Source organism: Mixophyes fleayi, chromosome 6, assembly GCF_038048845.1.
Source record: "Mixophyes fleayi isolate aMixFle1 chromosome 6, aMixFle1.hap1, whole genome shotgun sequence".
Lineage (NCBI taxonomy): Eukaryota > Metazoa > Chordata > Amphibia > Anura > Limnodynastidae > Mixophyes > Mixophyes fleayi.
This window is the reverse complement of record NC_134407.1, coordinates 221,091,783-221,119,596: the sequence shown is the minus strand read 5'-3', so window position 1 is coordinate 221,119,596 and position 27,814 is coordinate 221,091,783. Positions and strand designations below refer to the sequence as shown.

The 27,814-nt window shown below is 41.6% G+C and overlaps 1 protein-coding gene across 1 annotated transcript in view; it reads left to right on the top strand.

Annotated features, from left to right (window-relative positions):
* The window catches only part of LOC142095499 (uncharacterized), an 80,219-nt gene that overhangs the window by 11,737 nt on the left and 40,668 nt on the right, over window positions 1-27,814 (top strand). Inside the window, 4 exon segments of the mRNA XM_075178444.1 lie at window positions 1,714-3,449; window positions 23,866-23,918; window positions 27,111-27,350; window positions 27,489-27,574. Coding sequence (XP_075034545.1) covers window positions 1,714-3,449; window positions 23,866-23,918; window positions 27,111-27,350; window positions 27,489-27,574 — 2,115 coding nt within the window.

Genomic DNA, 27,814 nt, shown 5'->3' with positions numbered 1-27,814 from the left:
CAGAATAAAAGCAGAGCAGAAGGTGCTGTCTAATATTATATAGACTGTATGGAAGTGGCAGTGATCAAAAGGTGTAGTACCACTAATCGGCCATTAGATGGCAGCAGAGCCACAATTAGAAATTCAGACAGCAATCAAATCGGCACAAGTGTGCTATGCAATCAGACCAGGCGATCACAGGATGTACTCACGGAAGTGGGATGTTGATGAGCTCAGCCTGGTGGCCGATGTACAGGTAGGCCAGAGGGGGAGTCTGAGAGAGGCTTAGCTGCTCAGAATTCTCCAAGGGCTGCCAACTGTGCGAAGAGCTGCGTTTGGGAATCTTGTATAGTTGGCACTGCCATTATGCCGGTTGTAGACAGCACACCCCAACAGCAGCAGGAGTGGAATCCTCCAAGGGTAGGCCAGATGTTGTTAAGCCCTCCGATGATTCTTTACCAGGCAGTTTATTTTCGTTGAGGCCAGTGACATTTGGAGCGGCCGTTTAGCCCCGCCTCCACTGGAAGTGAGGTGTCGGCGGTATAGGCTGAACTGGGTGCCGGGACTTCAGAACCAGAAGTAGGCCTCCTCCCACGGCAGAATCGGGGAGCGCACAGGGAGCCAGTAGAGAGCACCCGAAGCGAGGGCACACACCAGGGCAAACGTCTCGGCCAAATACAAGTATGTGCAGCGGGGTAGGCGCTAGGGACCACAGGAACGGCCCGGATTCAGTGCCAGCGGGACGACCTGACACCCAACTAGCGCAGCCTCCTATAACAGGGAAAGGCAGGTTAAATCGTGGAAAGGGATGCAAATTCCTAGAAAATTCACCAAATAGCCGACTTGGTACAGGGAGCCCCACGAGATGCAGCCAGCTAGCATGACGCCCAAACCCAAAATAGCAGATGATTACCACCCCCCATCACACACACACAGCCCATCTCAACATACCTTACACAAACTACCTTGTTACATACGCAGCATTATAATCACACACCCATCATTGTACCATAGCTCTCCTCCAATCTCTGTGCTTAGATGCTCTGTAGTGTCGCTCTTCATCTTCTGATCTGTCTCTGTATCCTGCTCTGCTGTTGCCCGTCTGTATCCTGCTCCATTCTCTTAATGCTCTTCTCAGCTCTGTGCCATCTTCAGTCAGTGTTGATATTTCCTACTGTGCTGTACTGCTGCTCTCCTTCACTCTCAGTGCGTATCTACACCGAAACTTAAGCCTAAATTAGCAGCATGACTCTGGCCAGAGGTATGCTACCTGATGTCAACCAGAAAAACATATAGGGGCTGTTTCACCGTTTTCTTTTGCTACCTCTGTGCGTCCAATGTTCCAGTGTTTGTGTGTAAGAGCAGTGTTTGAATGGGAATTGAGACTGGACAGTCCTATGATGTTGGCTGCGCAATTCTCAAGCTTGGGAAATGTTACTCATCAAAATCTGCATTTTGGCTGGAGTTGTCCAATGTGGCTGTGCAATCTGGGTGTCACTGTGGCTGAGCCTATACAGTGTGCTTGGTAATGTGGTTGTGTTATATTTTAAGACCATGTTTTATCTGTTCCAGAGAAGAGTCATATTTGTTGTTTGTACATTTATAAATGTAATAAAGCTTTTAGCTTGCAAATGGAAATTAAACAACTAAGCATCTTAAAGTCACTAATAGTATGGCATTTTGCCTCTCAATGCAAAATAAATATCTAAATCCATATATTTATTTTATTTCCAGCAGATGGACACAAAGGCAGGAAGACCTTGGAAGGATATCTGATTTCGTCTCCATATTTTAAAATAGAAGACATGACACGAGATTCTCCAGAAGAAAATCCCATTACCTTAAATATTCAATCAGTACTCAACAGTGCAGATATATCATCTGATCCCTCTAATCATAAGAACTGTTCTCCTGATAATACAGATACAGCACATGCAGGTGACACAATCCTTTCCTGTTCTGAATGTGGTAAATGTTTTACATGTAAATCAAAACTTATTATTCATCAGAGAATTCACACATGTGAGAAACCATTTCTATGTTCTGAGTGTGGGAAATGTTTTATAAGGAAGTCAGTTCTTGTTGCACATCAGCTAACTCACACAGGTGAGAAACCTTTTCTATGTTCTGAGTGTGGGAAATGTTTTACACGTAAATGTCATCTTTTTCAACATCAGAAACTTCACACGGGAGAGAAACCATTTTCATGTTCTGAGTGTGGTAAATGTTTTACAGAGAAATCTATTCTTGTTGCACATAAGCTAACTCACACAGGTGAGAAACCATTTCCATGTTCTGAGTGTGGGAAATGTTTTAGAAGTAAATCAGCTGTTGTTGTACATCAGCTAACTCACACAGGTGAGAAACCATTTCCATGTACTGAGTGTGGGAAGTGTTTTACACAGAAGTCAGGTCTTGTTTCACATCAGAAAATTCACACAGGTGTGAAACCGTTTCTATGTTCTGAGTGTGGGAAGTGTTTTACACATAAGTCAGGTCTTATTTCACATCAGACATCTCACACAGGTGAAAAACCGTTTTCATGCTCTGAGTGTGGGAAGTGTTTTACACAGAAATCAGGTCTTTTTGCACATCGGGTAACTCACACAGGTGAGAAACCGTTTCCATGTTCTGAGTGTGGGAAGTGTTTTACAAAGAAATCAGGTCTTGTTGCACATCAGTTATCTCACACAGGTGAGAAACCGTTTCCATGTTCTGAGTGTGGGAAGTGTTTTACAAAGAAATCAGGTCTTGTTGCACATCAGGTAACTCACACAGGTGAGAAACCGTTTCCATGTTCTGAGTGTGGAAAATGTTTTCCACATAAATCTGGTCTTTTTAACCATCAGAAAATTCACACAGGTGATAAACGATTTACGTGTTCAGAGTGTGGGAAATGTTTTACACAGAGATCAGCTCTTGTCGCACATCACGTAACTCACACAGGTGTGAAACCGTTTCCATGTTCTGTGTGTGGGAAATGTTTTGTACAGAAATCTGGTGTTTTTCAACATCAGAAAATTCACACAGGGGAGAAACCATTTCTGTGTTCTCAGTGTGGGAAATGTTTTACACATAAATCAGATCTTTTAAAACATCAGAGCACTCACATAGGTGAGAAACTTTTTACGTGTTCTGAGTGTGGGAAATGTTTTACACGTAAATGTGGTCTTTTGCAACATCAGAAACTTCACACAGGTGAGAAACCGTTTTCATGTTCTGAGTGTGGGAAATGTTTTACACGTAAATGTGGTCTTTTTCAACATCAGAAACTTCACTCAGGTGAGAAACCGTTTTCATGTTCTGAGTTTGGGAAATGTTTTACACGTAAATGTGGTCTTTTTCAACATCAGAAACTTCACACAGGTGAGAAATAGTTTCCATGTTCTGAGTGTGGGAAATGTTTTACTTATAAATCAGTTCTTTTAAAACATCAGAAACTTCACACAGGTGAGAAGCCCTATCTATCAGCTTAGACATGTCAAAGCTCCAGTCAAGAGTTATCAATTCCTATCCACAGACATAGGTGGAATGTGTTTTATCAACATGATTAGATCGCTCATATTATTGCAATTTACTTATTTTATAAGACATCTCCACGGTAATAACAGACCACATTATTGTAATGAAGGGTCCTAAGTAATATATAATCTTAATCCTAATGTGGGACTTGGGAAATTTACAGTATGATTGTCATACTTACTCTGTGATTTAAAGTTAGATGGTTCATATAATCAGTTTAGCGTGTAGGGTTCCCTGCGGTGATCCTTTATTTGCTATACACGGGGAGCATGTTTAGTTAAGGAGGTGTTGGTCCTTAGTCCACATATCCAACCTGTATGGAGACTCTTTGGCAGAGTAGAGATTAATAAGACAAATAATACATCATAGAACCAACAACTATTCCAGTATCTGTGGTTATCAACTGCACAGAGACGGGATCTAACATTGTACCTGTAATTGGTAACTGCTGGGACCTGGTGCTATGTCTGTGGTTATCAACTACCCTGAGCCATGGACTAGCACAGTAACTGTATCCACCAACTGCCCCGAGCCAGGGACTAGCACAGTAGCTGTATCCACCAACTGCCCTGAGCCAGGGGCTAGCACAGTAGCTGTATCCACCAACTGCCCTGAGCCAGGGACTAGCACAGTAGCTGTATCCACCAACTGCCCCGAGCCAGGGACTAGCACAATAGCTGTATCCACCAACTGCCCTGAGCCAGGGAATAGCACAGTAGCTGTATCCACCAACTGCCCTGAGCCAGGGACTAGCACAATAGCTGTATCCACCAACTGCCCTGAGCCAGGGACTATCGCAGTAGCTGTATCCACCAACTACCCAGAGCCTGGGACTAGCACAGTAGATGTATCCACCAACTACCCCGAGCCAGGAACTAGCACATTAGCTGTATCCACCAACTGCCCTGAGCCAGGGACTAGCGCAGTAGCTGTATCCACCAACTGCCCTGAGCCAGGGACTAGCGCAGTAGCTGTATCCACCAACTGCCCTGAGCCAGGGACTAGCGCAGTAGCTGTATCCACCAACTGCCCTGAGCCAGGGACTAGCGCAGTAGCTGTATCCACCAACTGCCCTGAGCCAGGGACTAGCGCAGTAGCTGTATCCACCAACTGCCCCGAGCCAGGGACTAGCACAGTAGATGTATCCACCAACTACCCCGAGCCAGGAACTAGCACAGTAGATGTATCCACCAACTACCCAGAGCCAGGGACTAGCGCAGTAGCTGTATTCACAAACTGCCTGGAGCCAAGAATGAGCGCATATCCATGAACTTGTACACTAAGAACTACAATTGTTATTACGCAACCTTATGTATCAATAGTTTCTCCAACCTCTGAGATTGTATGCTCAATGAGACAGTCATCTTTACCTTCTGTTTTATGTTACTTGTATCACAATCCCCTCATTGCACAGTAATATGTTAGTATTTTATAAATACAATTAATGATCATTGTAAATGTATGATGGCTCTTCTAAAAATTAACAGAGTATGCTGCTATCTTGTGGGCTGGAACCACCTCCATGAGAATACATACTAGTGATTCTATAGGAAACACCGATGTCACTGAGATGTGTTCTAAAGAATTCCCACAAAATGACGGTCTGCACTACTGTGACAGCTGTTTAATTGATGTAAACATATGTAACACCTTAAGATTAGAATATTTTTAGAATCCTATAGTTGATGTTCTTTCTATACAATTATTGCTTTATAATAACTCATATTGTAGTTTGCACAATGGCTAATGGAATATGTTTTTGTTTGATTTTATATCTATACTATTTTATTCTTTATATAGTGAATAAGTAGATGAAATACCAGTCCAGTGCATATATGACATGACATGCATTGATGTGGTCAGTACACAAATAAGGTAATAAAATCAATAATTACCAACCAAGTTGACTCTTTTTTTTCTTAAGACTATTTAAACAAGTGGTAAAAAAAGGTAGAAAGCAGCTGATAAAGGTACAGCCAGTATGGAAAGCAGAGTAATTGTGTGTGTGAGGGAAGGTCCCACGTCGGTTGATAATATATGATACATTATTCTCTATTCCCTTTAGTGGTCTGCTGACAGGTGCTATATTAATTTTAACTTGCAGGAGGTTACTTTTAACTCGCAGAACAACCGAATAACATTACCAGCTGTTAGTTCCATCCTAAGACTCAAACTTGCAAATTTGACTTTTTACAGATTAAGAAAGATTTTATTTTCTCTTAGTGGTGAATGCGTTGGTTTCAGGGAGTGTTTTATTTAACCTGTACAGTTTATTTTAAAAAGTGTCTGTGTGTTTTTATTAACTTATTTTTACTATTTGTGAATACTGGTGAAGAGTCCATTATATTGGAACCACTGGGGTGATAATGTTGTCACTCCAGTGGTCATAAACTTGTTCATTGCCTCGCCCCAACAGCCCATGTGGGACAGAAAAAGCTAAATCACCTAAAGAAGAAGGCTGGAAATGTGCATATTGGGGCAGTCAAGGATCGTCTCTTCTAATGAATACCAATTAATTTTATTTAAACAATCACAGAAATCTTTATTTAATGACATATAATCTTGAATAATATGAAAATACTCAATCTTCAAATACTAAAAAGTTTTATCAGCAAAATATTTTAAAAAAACAAATGAATTGTGAATGATTAACAACAATTGAAATATCTGTTAAAAATAGCAGCTAACCAGTGCTATGTCACGCCGCTGCCGATATATCAGTTTTTATTACAATACAAATTATGTAGAAGCCCACACCGTGCTGTGGGCAGCACAGTGGCTTAAGTGGCACTGGGGTCGTAAGTTCAATTCCCGACCATGGCCTTATCTGTGAGGAGTTTGTATGCTCTGCCCGTGTTTGCGTGGGTTTCCTCTGGGTGCTTCAGTTTCCTCCCACACTCCAAAAACATACTGGTAGGTTAATTGGCTGCTAACAAAAAAATTGACCCTAGTCTCTCTCTGTCTGTCTGTGTGTGTCTGTGTGTGTATGTTAGGGAATTTAGACTGTAAGCTCCAATGGGGCAGGGACTGATGCGAGTGAATTCTCTGTACAGCACTGCAGAATCAGTGGCGCTATATACATAAATGGTGATGATGATGATGAAGCCTCTAAAAATAAATCAATAGACTTGACCTCTTATATCAGATGCCCCTTAATGACGGGGTTAAGAATCTTGAAACATCCTAATTTAGACAAAGGGGGATAATGTCCTGAAGCGCTCTGTGAGACATCCAGCAACAACGTCACTATGCCACTAGATGAAGCTAGTGTTTCCCATTGGAGCCTTCAGGAAACACTATAGTTGCTCCTTATATAGGAATTATCAATTAACTGAACCTCTTGTTGACTACATTGAAAAACTTTCAATCATGTGGTAATGACTATTCTAACTAACTGACCTGCATAGCAAGTACTGTGCTGATGTAATATTAATACATATCATAGATCATGTAGACGGCTGCTCTGACTAGCAATCATCAATATGTCAGGATCTGTGCTGATCTAATATAATCGTTCACTGGATTGAATTCCTATCTAAAAGCACCAGAGGATAGGTATATTAAGCCCCCTTAGACCACGGAATAACCCTGCTGGATTGATAGATTAGTGTTGAGAGTCAAGTTTTATATTTAAAGAAAGAGCCGGCTGTGCGCGTGGTACAACGCCAATGCGTGTTTTCGCTAATAGCTTTATCAGAGGCAAGCCAATGGGACAATTCTATTGGTGTTTTATACTTGACACGCCCCCTTATGACGTGATACATAGCAAAGTGTATTGACTACCAGTGACGTCAACTGCGACATCAGCTGAGATTGACACTGCCTATAACCAATGAATATGAAGTCCTGCCCACCATAGACAGTGATTGGGTAATTCTGTAATCAGGTCTATGACAGAAAAACAATGCATACCGTAACAAACACATATTAGAACAACAAACGGATATTAATCAATACCTTCAATCATTTAAACCCTATTGTTAGAGACCTTCCCAGCAGGTAAGTATGTCAAATTGTACCGAAAAACACTAATACAATAGGATTTAAAATCGATGATTAGCCCGTCTAAATTCCAAAATGAAACCCTTCTGCTAATGTAAGACCCAAGACTTGTGTATGTATATGTGTGTGTATATATATATATATACCCCCACGCAAAAGCGGGGAGAACATACAAACTCCACACAGATAAGGCCATGGTCAGGAACCGAACTCATGACCACAGTGCTTTGAGGCAGAAGTGCTAACCACTGAGCCACCGTGCTGACCTGCTCCATGGCGATTAAATACAAGCATTGAAATATACAGTATATTCATAAGACTATAACCATTCATAATTTTATACTCGCTCTTCTGAATATGGCATGGACAGTGCAGATTTCAAAATATGAATAGTATATAAATTGGTAAAATCCATGCAGAAGATGAGGACAATTATTCATACTCTATAACAATCAATATTAGTACATTATACACATTCCAGATTGGAGAAAGAAAGTAAAGTAATTAAGAGTGGCTTATGTGTCCTTATGTGGTTGTCTACAAACACTGTGAATAGACCAAACCATGATCACTAGAAAGGTAAGGATTATATAAAACCCTTACCCCCAAAAATCTCCTTTCAATTTTTACTATATATACCGTTTTATTTGACTGTAGTTAAATCTTATGCTCAAATTGAGTATAGTCCATAGTCCATAGGACCTACTAGTCGATTATATCAAAACATGGGATGCAATTATTTAACTTGCAAGGTATTGTTGAAAACATTCAATGGATAATAGTCAATAAAGAAATACATTGTTCAACAAACCTAAAATAGTAAACTAAGTGATCAATAGTGAATGAAATATTATTGACATTGTGTTGAAGTTTTTTGGTGACTAATTGAATAAAACTAACCATGTCAACAATGTGCGAAACCCTATTGGGATAAATAGTGGGAAAAAAAATATGAATGAAAGAGAGAAGTATTACGAATAAATTAAATACAAAATGTATATGGTGTAATCAATATCAAATGATTAGAAAGTGACAGAGAACTAATAAGAAAATAATGTTATGATAATTGTGAAAGAACATGTGAGATTCATCAAAACCATATATTGTGAGGAAATAATAGAATTAATGTAATAAAGTGATGATAGTAAAATTAACATTTTGGGTGAAACCGTTATAAAATTCTAAATACCCAAAGGACATTTCTGGTATACTCATGACCTACAAATTTAACAATCTTCCTTATAAGACTCAATTACGTGAGACCCTGTGATCAATACATTAATATGCCATAAGGCAATTATTAGTGCAACATAGGTGAGTGACATGGTGCATCCATTGTGAAGTATGTTATATTATTTACCCACACACTATGCTGGTGGTCTAAAAATACCAAGGACTGCAATTTATAGGTCCATCACAAATTGTCACAGACCATTTGGGTCCACTCTACCCGGGATTAACCTAATTGCTGTAATTCACAAAAGGACCATAAAGTTGTTAGTCATTTAGACCCCTGGGGGCTAGACTGTCCATAAGAAAGATTTTCTTAGCCTCTCGCTTAAGGAGTTCCTGATGCAAATCCCCACTTCTCAAGTCCATCTTAACTTGCTCCATAGCAAAAGCCTTAAGTAACTTCGGGTCACACTCCTTACATTTCATGATGTGCCTCGCTAAGGATACTAAGGACTACAATTTATAGGTCCATTACAAATTGTCACAGATTTCCATTACAGGGCATAGATCTAAAAATTTGAAGGACCATTTGGTTCATAGTGGATTAGCATCTAAAAAAAAGTTTCCAATAGACCTATGGGTTTCTTCAAATGTGGGATTTGTCATGTCCATATTGTCACTACCAATAAATATTGTCCAATGCGATTAATGTGGTTCCAACGCACAAAGAGATATAATAGCAAAATATAGCAAGTCTGCAGTCAAAAGAGCTTGAATACTGGGCCAGGGGCTTGCTGATATACAGTTTGAGTTAACATAAACACAGTGATGTCACAATGTACACAAAGATAAACTAAGGTCTTTCTTCATTGGTCCAGGGTTCAAGTCAGTCCAGTACAATGCTGATCATAGGTCAGGTCAAAGAATTTTTCTCCAAAGGTAGGGCAGCTCACTCCAACAGCTGATTAGGTGTTTAGTCTGAGGAGCCTGTTGAAATACTGGTTCAAACCAACCTACTAGCATTCCAAACACTGTATCATTTTGAGCATTATTAATATATCTTCCATAACTAGCGATAACTTAGCTGATACTAGCGGATTCCTGATGGTAAAATGCAGATTAATATGACACTAAATATGATACTTGTTCTTATATCCTGAGCCTTAGATGCCTTTTAATGTAGTTTTAACATTATTATATTAAATCTCTAAGTCTATTACATTTAAATATAAAAGAATGTGATGGAACTTTATTAAAGTTAACTATTTACAAATGAATGTGTGTACATAGTGATATGGTAAATATCTAATTCAGCCACTGCTCAAGCTATCTGTAAATGATCAATTGTGCAGATATTTTAGTGATATGGTATGGTTACCATCTATTTGTTTAAGAATTTTATTACTTTGTTTGTAGTGTGTGATTAGTGGGGGTTAACTCGTGAACGTGGTCACATGGCTATTTGAACCTATTTAAACAGCAGTATTAAGCTGTTTAAGCCCGTGAGGCTGTTAGCTAGTGAGATTTCTTCTAAGTGAGATTCTTACAAGTGTATTAACTAATTTAGTTTGTACAGTTAGAGATATACAAGAGGACAACAGGAGGGGAACCTTTTACCTGCACACACTGCTACATGAGGACAACATTCCACAATCAGTTTTGAACTCTGATATCCTTCACCACCTGGATTGTTAACTGCCTGGACTCTCCCTGCTGAACTATTTCTCTCACTTATTCAGGCCTGCTGCAGTATTTTGACTTGATGATTCCTCTTATGCTGCTTGGATTCCCACTTAGCTTGAACTTTGAACACGCTCCCTCTTGTCCTGTGGACTTGTATAACCAGCTCAGTGCACCTTGTATTATGCCTTATGTTATACTATTCCCTTCCAAGCATGATGTCAGTCTCATCTAACTGTTTTTTTCTAAACACACCCTTCTGGTATCTCTGCTGTCCTTACTGCTTCCTATTCCCTGACTCATACTTTACATCTCTTCTTCCTCTTTTCTCTCCTTCTACCTTTGCACTCTTTCTCTTTACTCACCTTTCTTGCTCTCACCATATCCTCACTCCACTTGTTAGCCCTTACCATTCTTGATTTCTGAATTCTTTCAACTGTCTATTCCACACCTTCTCTAGCTTTATCATGATTTACTCCTCTTTCATTTCTGTCCTCTCCCTCTATACCCCTGCTTCCCATGTCCAATCTTTCCATATTCTTCCTCCCCCCTCTCACTTCCCATCCCCCTCTCTATTTCACTCCCCATCCCCCTCCCTATTTCACTCCTCTCTTCTCTTCTGTGCCTCTGATCTAACACGCTGCCCCCTTCTTCCATCTTTTCCTCTCTCCTCCTTTTCCCCACTCACACCCTTTCCCTCTTGTCCCCTTCGCTGCTCTTCACTCAGCGTCAGTCTGCTCAAATCTACCACCTCCCTCTATTTCACCCCAGGTAATCTCCCTCACGTCACTCCTACCTTCTGCCTCTCCCATTCACAAACCCCCTTATCTGCCCCATCTCCACTCCTCCCCTACCTCTTGCTCCCCTGCCCCTTGTCTCCTGTCTGCTGACGAATCCCATTTTATTTCTGCTTCTCGTCCAATTCCAACCCTCTCTACCTGTCATTCCCCACGATCCTGATTATATTCACCGTCGCAGACGAGCAACCCCAAACAATCTCATCCACATCTCTCCTCTTCCCTCTCTTCTACTATCCTGTGGTCTCTGGAATGCCAGATCAGTCTGTAACAAATTGATCTCTATCCATGATCTTTTTATCTCTAGATCCTTCAACCTGCTTGCCATCACTGAAACCTGGCTATCCCCTGAGGACACTACCTCTCCTGCTGCTCTCTCTTTTGGGGGTTTGTCCTTCTCCCGCACACCCAGACCTGGGGAACGGCAAGGTGGTGGCGTCGGCATACTTCTCTCCTCCTGCTGCCTCCAAACTTCTCTCCCTCTCCTCCTTCCTTGGTCTCTCTCAATGGACCTCATCTCCCTCCCATTGCAGTGGCCACTCCCTAGGTCTGGTTTTTTCACGCCTCGGTCTCTGACCTCATTAATTTACCTTTCCTCTCTCGGACCACCTTCTCCTCTCTTTTAGCATCTCTCCACCCCTCTCATCGTCCTCCAAGGTTACTCTCACCAGGCACAATCTTGACACAGCTGATCCTACCAGTCTCTCCTCCTCCCCATCACCACTCTTTCTTGCCCCGATAAGGCTGTCTCCTTTTACAATCGCACTCTTACCGCTGCACTTGACTCTGTCGCCCCGGCTGTCACCGTCAAGCTTCGTCGGTCCCCGCCGCAACCGTGGCACACTAAACTTACCCGCTATCTTTAAAAATGCTCCCACAGTGCAGAACGGCTCTGGAGAAAGTCACGCACACATGCTGACTTCCTCCACCTCAAGTTCATACTTGCCTCTTACAGTTCGGCCCTATCGCTCTCTAAACAATCTTTCTTTAAAGCTCTCATTTCTTCCCAATCCTCCAACCCCCGTCGGCTTTTTGCCACCTTCAACTTTCTCCCCTCCCCCGCTCCCCCCCACACTCTCTGCTATCGACTTTGCTACCCACTTCACTGCTAAGATTGAGTCTATACGTCTTGACATCTCCCAGCAGTCCCTTCTTACCCCACCTTCTCCCCCTTCCATGCCCACTCGGTCCCCCTTCTCACCCTCCTCTGCTGCTGCTAACTCCTTTCTCCCCTCCTTCTCTTCCTTCACTCCGGTTTCTGCCGTTGAAGTCCATACCCTTCTCTCTTCCTCTCCCCCCTCCACTTGTACACAGGACCCAATCCCCTCCCACCTCCTCCGCTCCCTCTCTCTTGAAGCCTGCTCCCACCTTGCACACCTCCTCAACCTATCCCTCTCCTCTGGAATCTTCCCCTCCTCTTTTAAACAAGGTCTTGTCTCCCCCATACTCAAGAAACCGTCCCTTGATCCTGCCTCTCTCTCTAATTACCGCCCTATTTAGCTTCTTCCTTTTGCCTCCAAACTCCTTGAGAGGGTTGTCTACAACCGTCTCACCTCCTTTCTCTCCTCTCACTCACTCCTTGACCCACTCCAATCTCATTTTCGCCCTCTCCACTCCACTGAAACTGCCCTCACTAAGGTCACTAATGACCTTTCTCCTCGCTAAATCTAACAGACACTACTCCGTTCTTATAATTCTTGACCTCTCTGCTGCCTTCGATACCGTTGACCACGCACTCCTTTAGCGAAATCTATAGGCTAATGTAACACTGTCCTCTCCTGGTTTTCCTCTTACCTCACCAACCGCTCCTTCTCAGTCTCTACTCATGATTCTACATCACCCCCTCTTCCCCTACCTGTTGGCGTTCCTCAAGGCTCCGTTCTTGGACCCCTGCTTTTCTCCCTCTACACCTCCTCCCTTGGTGTCCTAATCCGCTCCTTTGGCCTCCAGTACCACCTCTATGCTGATGATAGCCAGATTTATCTTTCATCCCCTGACCTTTTCCCTTCCCTTCTGTCTCATGTGTCCTCCTGTCTCTTGCCATCTCATCTTGGATGTCCCAACGCTTCCTTAAACTCAATATTTCCAGGACCGAGCTTATAGTCTTCCCCCCTTCCAGGACTCTCCCACTTGCCCCCTCTCTATTTCTGTTAATAACACTACCCTCGTTTCTGTCCCCAAGTCTGATGCCTTGGGGTCATCCTTGATACCTCCCTGTCATTCAAGCCTCACATTTTGTCCCTCTCAAAATCCTGCTACTTCCACCTTCAGAATATATCTAAGATACGTCCCTTTCTCACCACGGAAGCTACGAAAACCCTTGTTCACTCGCTTGTTATCTCTCGCCTTGACTACTGTAACCTCCTTCTCTCTGGCCTACCTGATTCTCGCCTTGACCCTCTTAAGTCTATCCTCAATGCTGCTGCCTGCCTCATTTTTGTGTCCCGCCACTCTGCTTCTGCAGTCTCCCTCCAACAGTCACTACATTGGCTCCCCATACCCTACAGAATTAAATTTAAACTCCTCACCCTCACCTTTAAAGCTCTTAGTCAATATTCCCCTCCCTACATCTCCAATCTCATCTCTATCTACACTCCTACCCGCCCCCTCCGCTCTGCCTGTGACCGCCGCCTCACTACTTCACTGATCACCTACTCTCACTCTCGTATTAAGGACTTTGCCCGGGCTGCTCCCCTGCTGTGGAACGATCTTCCACGGTCCATCAGGTTAGCATCTACTCTCAAAGGCTTCAAGCGTGCCCTTAAGACTCATTTCTTTATTCAAGTCTATCAGTCCTCCTCCTAACTTTCTTGTCCGGCTATCTCCCCCAGTTAGTACCACCCTATTTGTGTTTCCCCCTTCCCTGTAGGATGTAAGCTCTCATGAGCAGAGCCCTCTTTCCTTGTGTGCTCCTTCTACTATTCCATCACCCTCTGTACCTCTTGGCCTGCTTCGCTAGCCCTGTTTTTTAATCTTCGACCTACTTCTCGCTGATTTCTACCATCTCTTTCACTATCTGTCCCAGAAATAATCTGTTTTGCTTTATCCTGTCACCTGTGTTTGTTTATATTTTGTTTTTTCTGTATCATGTTGTGTCTTGGTTCTGTTTTCTGTATATGTAATGTACAGCGCTGCGGACCCTTCGTGGCGCCTTATAAGTCAAAGATAATAATAATAATACATAAGTGCATTTGCTTTGTTTACTTGTGCAATTGCGTGATTAACCCTGTTATGACATAGCATACTAATCGCAAGGAAAACTATTGCAATTGATATTTGTTATTTTAGAACGACTTCATCCAATTATTCAACTTCCACAGGCCACTTTTTGAGAGTGTAGACATGTGCTAAATGTATAAGGTGGGGCACAGCCACAGAACAATACTCTTTTCTTTATTTCTATCAAGTTAAAAATTGCTTAGTATTGTTATTTTGTTTCAAATAAAAAGTTATGAAATAAGAAGTAAACGTGTTTATTAGAGATGTGCGATTCGAATTCGGAGAGATCCGACAGAACCGCAGGTTGCTGTGTTTGACAACACCCCCCTACCCCTCCAAAAAAAGAAAGCATTTTTTGTTAATGAACCAATTCTATTAATTAGAATGACATTGTGGAGCAGTGTCTGAATTGCAAGGTAACAATCCCTCCTTTCTCATTGGGTGTTCACCTGGTTTGGTGGCAGCTACAAGGAATTCCAACTTCAAGTAGTTTTACTCCTCTTGTCAATCATGGATCAGTCTATAGAACAGGAGCATCCCAGTACTGTTACTGGCAGTAGTGGTACTTTTTCCATCTCCACTACCAATTTTTTTTATGAGATACGACAGTATAAGAAAGGGCGCTCCAACAATGTATGTCAATTTCAAAGAAAATATCAGCTCTTGATGGAAGTACTAAGGGAAAAATTACTGATGAATGTGGTGATTTGTCTTAAAAAGGAAAATAGCTAATAATCCATAATCCACCCACAGTGGCAAGAAAAGTCTCAGACCATGGGCACTTTTTGCTAGTAGTGGTCCTGCCACCAGGGCCGGTGCTAGGGTCCATGGCGCCCTAGGCAAAATCTGCGCCCTCTCCCCCCCCCTCCAGCAAAAATCGGCACCCTCCTCCCTCGTCTTTTCTTACCTTGTCTCACCACCGCCGCCTCTCTGCTCCGTCTCCTCCCCTCCACTCACTGACACTAGTGAGTGGAGGGGAGGAGACGGAGCAGAGAGGCGGCGGTGGTGAGCAATAGCCCCTTCCCCCCCCCCCTCCCATGCATCTGAATGCTGTGCGGCAGCCGTGACAGGTATGGTCAGCGGTCGCCGCAGTTTTAAAATTAATTTCCAGTTCTGTGGCGCCCTCCAGAGCCCGGCGCCCTAGGCACATGCCTAATGGGAGCGCCGGGCCTGCCTGCCACCTCTCTGACGCGTACTAGAACGCCCATTGCAAATGTGAGTGCCCAACATGGTCATGCATCTTCTGTAACTACCCATGCACACTGAGTGTAGTTCTGTCATCTCTAAAACAGCCACATCAATGCATGACAAGAACACGGAGGCTGAGAAACAAATTGGGCGCTCACAGAATCCTGAGGAGAGTCTAAGGGTGTCCATGAGTGCTATGTGCGAGTCTGATTAGTAAAACAACCAAGAACAAAGCGGATGACTCATTCACCTATCAGTATATTCTGAAATATAAAACTAAAGACCAAAGATTAGTGTATAGATAAGAAAGAAGTGTGTATTATATAACAAGGCAGATGTGAAAATGCCATTGTACTGGCTATTAACTTAACTACAGAGATGTGGACAAGCGGCACTGGTCAAACAAAAGACTACATGACCGTGACAGCCCGCTGGGTAGGTGTATTGCCTTCAGCAGCAGCGTCTGTACCATCATCATCATCCTTTCAGCATAGTAGTGCCAGCAGACAATGTCAGGTCATCCACAGATAAACTGCTCTCTGTATCGCAGGCTTCACTAAGAAACATACTGGTGTCAATCTGTTGGAAAACTCAGTAGTCTCATAGCAAGATAGCTCACTCTGCTAAGATTCTCCTCAGGATTCCTCATTGCCGATAATGGACCGAACACTGTGTGCATTATGACTGGCTGAATTTCAACACGTACCATGCTTTGCACACACCATACACTTGGTGGTCAGAGCAGGAGATGCTACCTGTGGTCTGTACAATTTCTGGACATTTTCGTCATTTAGGGAACATTGCAGCAGCTGCAAAAAAAAAAGTATCTTACCTGCCATGACACCAACTGAAGCAAGAGGTAGTAACAAGGTGGAATTCTATGCTCTATATGCTTCAACGACTGGAGGAACAGCAACAAGTCATCTGCTCCCCCTCTATAATTACATGACACCAGTCTACTCCCCTGTATTATAATTACATGACACCAGTCTACTCCCCTGTATTATAATTACATGACACCAGTCTACTCCCCTGTATTATAATTACATGACACCAGAGACTGCTCCCCCTGTATTATAATTACATGACACCAGTCTGCTCCCCCTGTATTATAATTACATGACACCAGTCTGCTCCCTGTATTATAATTACATGACACCAGTCTGCTCCCCCTGTATTATAATTACATGACACCAGTCTGCTCCCCTGTATTATAATTACATAACACCAGTCTGCTCCCCCTGTATTATAATTACATGACACCAGTCTGCTCCCCCTGTATTATAATTACATGACACCAGAGACTGCTCCCCCTGTATTATAATTACATGACACCAGAGACTGCTCCCCCTGTATTATAATTACATGACACCAGTCTGCTCCCCCTGTATTATAATTACATGACACCAGTCTGCTCCCCCTGTATTATAATTACATGACACCAGTCTGCTCCCTGTATTATAATTACATGACACCAGTCTGCTCCCCTGTATTATAATTACATGACACCAGTCTGCTCCCCCTGTATTATAATAATATTATCATTACCAGCTGCCAGACACTGCAATGTCTCCTCTCTGCTTCTTCCTACACTCAGCAGAAACAGGAAGTAGTAGCTGTGGAACGCACAGACCGGATGTAGTAGCTGTGGAACGCATAGACCGGATGTAGTGGCTGTGGAATGCATAGACCGGAAGTTGTGTGTGTTACATTCGCCGTGTGATAAGACGAGGAGACTGGCAAAAGGTCAGTACATAGTATAATGTTAAACATATAACATAGATAATATATAAATTAGATTCCCGGATTATGACGTTGTTAGGTGAGCATTATGCTGTTATGAGATAGGAACTAGGAATCTCCCACCTCATTGTGCCTTTACCCCAATTATTATCCCCCTTCATATCCTCATATTTCCCATATAAGCCCCGTGATACCTCATAATAGTCACCTGATATCCTAATGTCCACTGTATAACCTCTATATACCTCATATCATCCTAATCCTGCCTCATACTCTGCTCCCCTGATATCCTCCTAATGTCCACGGTATAACCTCTATATACCTACCTCATATCATCCTAATCCTGCCTCATACTCTGCTCCTCTGATATCCTCTTAATGTCCACTGTATAACCTCAATATACCTACCTCATATCATCCTAATCCTACCTCATACTCTGCTCCTCTGATATCCTCCTAATGTCCACTGTATAACCTCTATATACCTACCTCATATCATCCTAATCCTGCCCCATACTCTGCTCCTCTGATATCCTCCTAATGTCCACTGTATAACCTCTATATACCTACCTCATATCATCCTAATCCTGCCTCATACTCTGCTCCTCTGATATCCTCTTAATGTCCACTGTATAACCTCTATATACCTCATATCATCCTAATCCTGCCTCATACTCTGCTCCCCTGATATCCTCCTAATGTCCACTGTATAACCTCTATATACCTACCTCATATCCTAATCCTGCCTCATACTCTGCTCCCCTGATATCCTCCTAATGTCCACTGTATAACCTCTATATACCTACCTCATATCATCCTAATCCTGCCTCATACTCTGCTCCTCTGATATCCTCCTAATGCCCACTGTATAACCTCTATATACCTACCTCATATCATCCTAATCCTGCCCCATACTCTGCTCCTCTGATATCCTCCTAATGTCCACTGTATAACCTCTATATACCTACCTCATATCATCCTAATCCTGCCTCATACTCTGCTCCCCTGATATCCTCCTAATGTCCACTGTATAACCTCTATATACCTACCTCATATCATCCTAATCCTGCCTCATACTCTGCTCCTCTGATATCCTCCTAATGTCCACTGTATAACCTCTATATACCTACCTCATATCATCCTAATCCTGCCTCATACTCTGCTCCTCTGATATCCTCCTAATGTCCACTGTATAACCTCTATATACCTACCTCATATCATCCTAATCCTGCCTCATACTCTGCTCCTCTGATATCCTCCTAATGTCCACTGTATGACCTCTATATACCTACCTCATATCATCCTAATCCTGCCTCATACTCTGCTCCCCTGATATCATCCTAATGTCCACTGTATAACCTCTATATACCTACCTCATATCATCCTAATCCTGCCTCAAACTCTGCTCCTCTGATATCCTCCTAATGTCCACTGTATAACCTCTATATACCTACCTCATATCATCCTAATCCTGCCTCATACTCTGCTCCTCTGATATCCTCCTAATGCCCACTGTATAACCTCTATATACCTACCTCATATCATCCTAATCCTGCCCCATACTCTGCTCCTCTGATATCCTCCTAATGTCCACTGTATAACCTCTATATACCTACCTCATATCATCCTAATCCTACCTCATACTCTGCTCCTCTGATATCCTCCTAATGTCCACTGTATAACCTCTATATACCTACCTCATATCATCCTAATCCTGCCTCATACTCTGGTCATCTCATATCCTCCTAATGTCCACTGTATAACCTCTATATACCTACCTCATATCATCCTAATCCTGCCTCATACTCTGGTCATCTCATATCCTCCTAATGTCCACTGTATAACCTCTATATACCTACCTCATATCATCCTAATCCTGCCCCATACTCTGCTCCTCTGATATCCTCCTAATTATCCACTGTATAACCGCTATATACCTACCTCGTATCATCCTAATCCTGCCTCAAACTCTGCTCCTGTGATATCCTCCTAATGTCCACTGTATGACCTCTATATACCTACCTCATATCATCCTAATCCTACCTCATACTCTGCTCCTGTGATATCATCCTAATGTCCACTGTATAACCTCTATATACCTACCTCATCATCCTAATCCTGCCTCATACGCATTTTATAGCCACCATTTTTTAATTTCCTTGCCCCTCATCAGTCAATCCTCAATGCTGCTGCTCTATCTTTGCTGTCGCTCTCTGCCGGTCATTACACTGGCTCCTCTTACAGAATTAGTTTTAAACTCCTTATCCTCACCTACGTAGCCCCCATCATTGCACCTCCTATCTTATAACTACCCACACCCCTTCCCGACCCTTTTGCTCTGCCAATGACCGCCGCCTTATTACCACACTGACTAACTCTCCCACTCCCACCTCCAGGACTTTGTTTGGGCTGCTCCTCACCAGTGTAACAATCCCCTACACCCTATCAGATTAGTCTCTAACTTCCCATGCTTCAAGCGTGGTTATCAGCCCTCTCCTAACTCCTTTACCTCTACTATCACCTCCACACCCCCACTCAGTGCCACCTACTTGTGTCTTCCCCTTCTCTTCAGGATGTAAGGTGTCACATACATGGCCCTCTTTCCTCGTATTCTCCTTGTACTTTTATATCACCCTCTGTACCTCTAGGCTGCTTCCCTAGCCCAGGCCGACTTCACATTGGACATTACCATCACTCTCACTCACTGTCCTGTAAATAACTTGATTAAGCAGATCAAGTTATTTGTGTAATCAGTTAACCAGTAAATATGTGAACTTTGTATTATGTTTAGTGTAATAATGTATTATGTAATGTTCTATGGATTGTTGCCCACTGTGTATTATTGTACACTACTGTAAATTTCATGTACGGTGCTCCAGCCTCATGGTGCTGACCTCACATCCTCATAATGCCCACCATACAACCTCCTAATAGACATATTCCTATATTGCCATATATGGACCACCTCTTTTATTAAATGTATTCTTCCCATGAGCCTCTTCTCTCTGGCTCACAGGATGATGTCAGATCGCAGTTTTGTACTTTCTGTTCTGCCTCAGTCATCTGCACAGCTGTAACTAAGCAGCAGGTAGACAGTCTCAGATAGAAGTATTAGTCCCCAGATCTTTACAGAAGTTGGGATATATTACAATGCACACAGTATGTTGTTTCTAATCACTGATACATTCATCAGACTTCAATGTTTACAGCTTTTGCTGTATTTTTAGGTGTAATTAAATGTTTGAATTGAAAGTGAAGAAAATTACTTTTCAAATACATCCCCTACTGGTGACTGTTTCCTATAAGTCCTGTCTAGTAGAGTGTATATAACGCATCACTCTCCTGCTCTCTCCCTCACTAGGTAAGAGGAGACTAAGGGAGAGCAATTTTGATGCCACCTAGATACACAAATGATCTGATAACCACATATGAACAATGTATTCAGTCACTGGGTGTCTCGTACAGATGGATCCAGTATCAGAAATATCCTAGATAGATGTCCCTGTTGTCAAAGTCGTATAATTGGATGAAAGAAAGTATATTGATTAATATTGTTTTACCGTGCGATTGCCATCAGTACGACACGTGTTACGTGTTATGGCACAATCACACGATAAAGCATGCACGCAGAAACTCGCACTTTCACATTCATTTATATATAAATTTCATATTTATAATGGTTCCATTCCACAATCATTTATGAGCAGATGTTATTTGGTTTATAGTTATATAAGGTTATATGTACACTTTAGTGATATCTCAAGTTCAGGTCACGGGAAGCATGTTTGGTATCATTCTAATCCCCTATTTATCCGCAGTTGTCTGGTTCATTCGCCGAAAGGATCGCACATTGCTTGCGCTAATTATCGATGATAGGGGATAAATGATCAGAATGATATTGTCATTGTAATGCTAATAGACCAGTTTGAACCAGTTGTAGGAGGGAAAACTAAGCATGCATCATCTGGAGAGCAGACCCCCACCCTTGGAATGTTGACCCCCTGTTTGAACTGAACTATGGACGGCTTTACACTGGACCTTCCTGGAGCCTGAACCTATGGAAACTTGCCAAGTCACCTTTATTGTCTTCACTGTATAACTAAATGTATATATACAGCTCCCTGGAACCAGCTAAACAGTCACACTGACCACAGTCTTCTGGACTGAAGGACTGTCTAGCTGGATCCAGCAGAGAGCGCAGCGCAAGTATATATGTATCAGGTATCACCTGTACTGTATTTATTTATTGAACTATTAAACTTTTGCTTTTGCTAAATAACTTGCTTGGAACCACACAAATCGCTCAGACAATGCAATGAAATTGCTTTTAATACCGTCGTCTTCATTCACAGTATCCCACAGGAGTATCAGGTGGATGGAATTTAGGGTCCCATCAAATACCAAAATTACATTTCACTATATGATCTTTAGAGCAACACACTGATATTCATCTGTTTAATCTCAAGTAATGAAATCAGACATTATTAAAGTGGTTTTTAATTATCTTTCAATTACTAAGGGTGAAGATCCGACTAATATTAAGGTACACGTTATAGAGGGGAGAAGAAGAGATGTATGTGAGGGGTGATCAGCAGTGTAAGGAGGAGGAAATCCCTACAGATATTAACACAGGTGAGTAATACACACTTATAACAGAACAGAGTCACATATTCTCCTTGTTCAGTCACTACAACAATCTCGTATTCTGATGAGGAACCCTCTTATCAGACTTCCGCTCTCCCTCTCAAATCATTTGTGTCCTACCAGCCAAGAGATCTGACCAGTCTCCTCCCCACACTCTCTGGTGATTCTCATACATCAGTACAATGGACGTTGCCATAGTGATAATGCCATCACTGATCAATGGAATGAGACCACATGTGACATTACCCATGATCCTCCCTGTGTACTAATAGTAATACTATTTGTAAGGCAATCTGCATTACAACCTCGTATGTTATTACATGTAAAATTATGCATGTTGTGGGTATGTGATAGGATGTGAGCTGTGAGATCACAAGTTGTTTGAGTTAAAACATGCAGCATATTTAACTGGATATATTCAGATCATGGGCAAAGCTACTAAGTGAAACCAAATCTTATTACCCAAAAGAACCGTCCTGCTCAAGAGGATATTGGTGAATTATTCTGAAACTCCTGGGAGTGGAGGCTTCTCACCAGCAGACTAAGCTGGAACCAGAGAAACCCACACGCTCCTCAGATTTATATTTCCTTTAAACGACTTAGCAGTGTCCTCTGATAACTGGTAGGACTTGGAGGAAGATATTTGGACTTTTGCTGGCTTCCTACCAAGAAAAACTGAACATTTCATAAAGAGGCCGTTAACGCTCACAAAGTAGAAATGTCTCCACTTTGAAGAGATCACCATGAACTTATACACACTATCCGTGGGATTAAGGGGACATATGAGACTTTCGAAGATGATGCCCCTCTTTTCATAAAGCAGCAGAGGTACAAATAATTTACATTCACACATCTACATTTTGAAAATTTGGAAACCGGCACAGATAGAACAATATTATTGTGTGAAGGCTTCTTATATCTATGTATGTGGAAGGTTTGGTCTCTTCCTGTTGAGCATGTTTAACCTCCTGTAAAACAAGATGGTCACTACAAAGACAGATTGACTGGTCCCACAATTATTACTGTGCTGTGATTTTCATTTATTCATTTTCTTCTTTTAAATCTCCTGACCTGCAGAATTGAAGAAACCCACGCAAACACTAGAAGAACATACAAACTCCTCACAGATAAGGCCATGGTTGGGAATCAAACTCATGACCCCAGTGCTCTGAGGCAGAAGTGCTAACCACTAAGCCACCGTGTATGGGATCAGACCCTTCTCTGTGGGATGTTTTGGGATTTGCGCAGTTATTACTGAATTGTGTTAAGCAGTGGGAACACGTTATTACTGGAGAGTTACTCAGATAAACACAAACTGTTTCCCTTTGCTTTGTGTCACTGCTGGATATGTGGAGATTCTAAAAATACATTGTTCTTTATCATTTGGGAATGTCCTAAAATCAAACAATATTGGCAGATGTTTATCCCCTTATTTACAGAGGTTACTGGTGTTGACATTTCCCATTGATCCTGCCTGTTTATTGCTGTATTACAATAACTTTATGGTTGGAACATATACAAGATGCCTCCTTATATACTTTTATATGGAGTCATTCCTGCTTTCCCTATCAAGTTACAGGTTGTGTAGGTTAATGTAAGAACATCATCTGATAATCACTTAAAAAATACAACATATTCAGTCACTGTGTGTTTCCTATAGGTGGATCCAGTAACAGAACTTCCCCAGAGAGATGTCCCCGTCCTTTTTATTTACAGGAAAGTACAGCGGAAAATCACAGGGTCCCACAGGAGTGTCAGGTAGATGGAATGTAGATTCTCTCCATATACCATAATATCAAAGTGACATTTCTCTATGATCTGTAGAGAAGCTGTGTGTGTCTATTACACTGATATTATTCTGTCTAATCTCGATTAATAAAATCAGATATTATTAAAGTGTTATTTTATTGGTTATTTAGGGTGAAGATCTGACTAATATTAAGGTAGAAGTTATAGAGGGAGAAGAAGAGATGTATGTGAGGGGTGATCAGCAGTGTAAGGAGGAGGAAATCCCTACAGATATCAGCACTGGTGAGTAATAAACACTTATTACAGAGAATAGTCACATATTCTCCTTGTTCAGTCACTACAACAATCTCTTATTCTACACCCTCCTCTGTCAGTACAAAGTAATGTGGGAAATCATTGTGGGCTATGACATCTGACCAGTCTCCTCCTCACACTCTCTGGTGATTCTCATACATCAGTACAAGGGACGTCTGTAATAGTCGGTGCAACTAGGTTGTGCTGTTAGTGGCTTTGAGGATGGACCCCGGTGGCTGGTGACCACTCTGACAACAACTGTGTTTACATGATGAAAACTTAATTTTATTGCTCAAAAGTGTTTTCAGTAGATATAGGATAAGTTTCTGGAATAGGATGATAGTCATAGGCCACACTGACTGTACTGTCTCTAATTTAACATAGGAAACCGGCATCACAATCCAACTCCCAGCATACAGTTGTGTCTGATGCGGAGCTGTGAGCAGAACAGGTTCCCAAGGGTTAATTAGTTGGGTCACAGCCGTAGGTCTGGTACATAGAGTAATGTAAGTCTGGTCAGGAACAATCCTCAGGATCAAAGCCAGGATGTCAGGGTACAGAATTGAGTTCAAGATGTTTGTCAGCACAATGGGGGTTAATGCATGTGATTCAGTATGCAAAAGTATTGGAAATCAACTGGTTTCATTGTCAGAGTATAGCGAAAAATCTTGTACATAGTGAAGCAAGTGAGACATAACAAGATACTGGTGCAGACGCAGTAATCGGCACTTTGGTGTCGAATAATTGGATGAAGTCATTCTAAATTAATAATTATTGATATATAATAGTTTTCTGTGCAAGTGCAATTAGTACGCTACGTCATACCAGGGTTAATAAGCAATCGCACAGGGACAAAAATCAAATACACTTACATTCACACCTACATTTGTAAATAGTTCACATTTAATGAAGTACAATCTGTATTGGTGACGATAGAAACGGACATTATAGTGGTCAGGTTAATATAGAGGCTGAGGCTTGCTGGGCACCAGTGATGACTCTCACCCATATCCATAAAGGCACCTTCATTCTGTATTATTTAATATGCTCAGCTGATTGCTCAGCGGCTCTAACTACCACCTGCACCCCCCCCCCCCCCTTCTACACCACAGCCTGTACGCCAGCACAGAGAAACATGCAAGTTATATTTGGCAGACAACTGTTTGAAGCTAAAGAGTTCACAGATAATTGGCAAAGGATTCTCAATAATTGTTCCTTGTCTCTAATGGAACTGATTGTTAATGAAAGAAAGGAAGATTTGTCTGTGGTATGACAGGAAATTGACTTTTTAAGATCAATTCTCCTTTCTCTGATTTAGAGGATTTTAAACAGTTAGAAGAGAATATAATTCACAAATTAAGAATACAGGAGAAAGATATCATAGACAGAAAATTTACTGTCCAGGTTAATATTTATAATCTTAGTAAATATCCCCTTACTGAGGATGAAAATAATGTGTTGAAAAGGGGTTTAAAATTTGCTCCTTCGAATAAACCTGACAGCTTCAATTTATTTGTAGATCTCCATAAATTTGTTAGAAAATGAACGCTTAAGACATTTTTTAAGAAAAGGAAGGATGACCCAGAGAAAAATATGGAGGATGAATGTATTTTTTTAAAAAAAGTCTAATTTTTTCCCGACTCTTTGTAAAGGACCCGTTAATTGAAACTTTTGAGAAATTGGTCAAAGAGGGTTTACAGAATATCTAATTAAGAAAGAACCCACGGGGTGTCAATTTCTGTAAGAAAGAAAGAACAGCCTTGAAGAACTTAAAATCCAATAGTGAAATAGTAGTCAAGCCGGCAGATTAAGGGGGAAGTGTGGTAATTCAAGATAAGGTTAAATATCATGAAAAAATCATGAGACAACTGAATGACATGGAGACATATCATCATCACCATTTATTTATATAGCGCCACTGATTCCGCAGCGCTGTACAGAGAACTCACTCACATCAGTCCCTGCCCCAGTGGAGCTTACAGTCTAAATTGCCTAACATACACACACAGACAGAGAGAGAGGGAGAGACTAGGGTCAATTTTTTGATAGCAGCCAATTAACCTACTGGTATGTTTTTGGAGTGTGGGAGGAAACCAGAGCACCCGGAGGAAACCCACGCAAGCACAGGGAGAACATACAAACTCCACACAGATAAGGCCATGGTCGGGATTTGAACTCATGACCCCAGCGCTGTGAGGCAGAAGTGCTAACCACTTCGCCACCGTGCTGTATAAAATTTTAAAAGGAAATCGAACAGAACAAATATCGGTAAAACTATATAAGTTATTAGAAATATATGAATTAAAAGGGGTTATCTCAAAGGAAGTGAAAAATTATATCCAGATCACTAATCCATCAATTCCAGTCTTATACACTCTCCAAAAATTCATAAAAATCCCCTCAACCCCCCTGGTAGACCTATAGTGGCGGGCATGGAATCGATTACATCTAGCCTCTCACATTATTTTTATTACCATCTACAATCCTTCATGACTTCCATCAGGTCCTATTTGAGGGATACAATGGACATTTTAAATAAATTAAGTACAGTAGAATGGCAAGATTCGTACACATCGGTTACATCAGGCGTCAGTTCTTTGTACACGATTATTAAGCATGATAAAGGAATCGAGCCAGTGAAATACTTTCTGGGCCATTCCAAAATGAAATGTGATGAATGGAATTTTGTATTGGAAGGTATGGAATTCATTCATAGAAATGATTTTTTTTTTGTATTCAGACCATTTCTATTTACAGCAGCAAGGGACAGCCATGGGAACCAGATTTGCCCCTAGTTATGCTAATATTTTCATGAGGTGGTGGGAGGACACCCATATTTGTGCTGACCCAATGTAGGAGCAAATCTGGTTTCCTGGCATCGCTATATAGATGATATATTTTTCATCTGGCAAGGAGACGAAATGTCATTGACCAATTTCTGTAATAATTTAAATACTAATATACTAATACTAATACTAAACATTAACATCACACTGACTTTTGGTACCAGCAAAGAGGAGGTGCATTTCTTTGATTTAAGTATATATGTTAAGGAAAGTAAATTATTTACAAAGAATTTTCATAAACCCACAGATTCTAATTCTTTCATCCCAATGGACAGTAATCATTACATCAAGTGGGTCGAAGGTATCCCGATCGGACAATTCCAGAGAATAAGACGGAATTGTACGGAAACAGATACTTTTAGGCTACAAGCACAGACTTTAAAAGAACAATTTCTAGAAAAAGGATACAAAGAGATTGGCTTAGATCGGGTGATTAATGAAGTTTATGATATGAAGAGGGAAAGTTTACTTATCCCTAAGGAGAAAAAGAACGTGAATAAAGATTTGGAGAAAGTGTTAGGCATACCTTTCATCACCCAATATAATACACACTATAAAGACATAGAGAAAATTATGAGCCACCATTGGCCCATTCTTAGAAGAGATCCAGATTTACAGGATGTTATTTTTAATAAACCATGTTTTGTTTATAGACGAGCACCCACCCTAAAGGACACGCTGCTTATAAGTGTAATCATTAAACCTATTAAGAGAAACCCCATGAAGACTAAAGGATTCTGTAGGTGTGGTCCTCGGTGGTAGTCACTTTAACGGTGCTGATAACACCGACAGTGACTACCACGAATGGAAAAAAACGAAAATGACTTCCCCCCCAACTTAGAATAAATGATGACTGACCCAAAGAATGACATAAGTCCCCGACAGTGTGATAGCAAATCACGATCACCATTAAGAACGGCATGTTCTTTGGACGTCATTTTAAATTGCGACCTCTGTATGACTATTTTTAAAGCGCCAA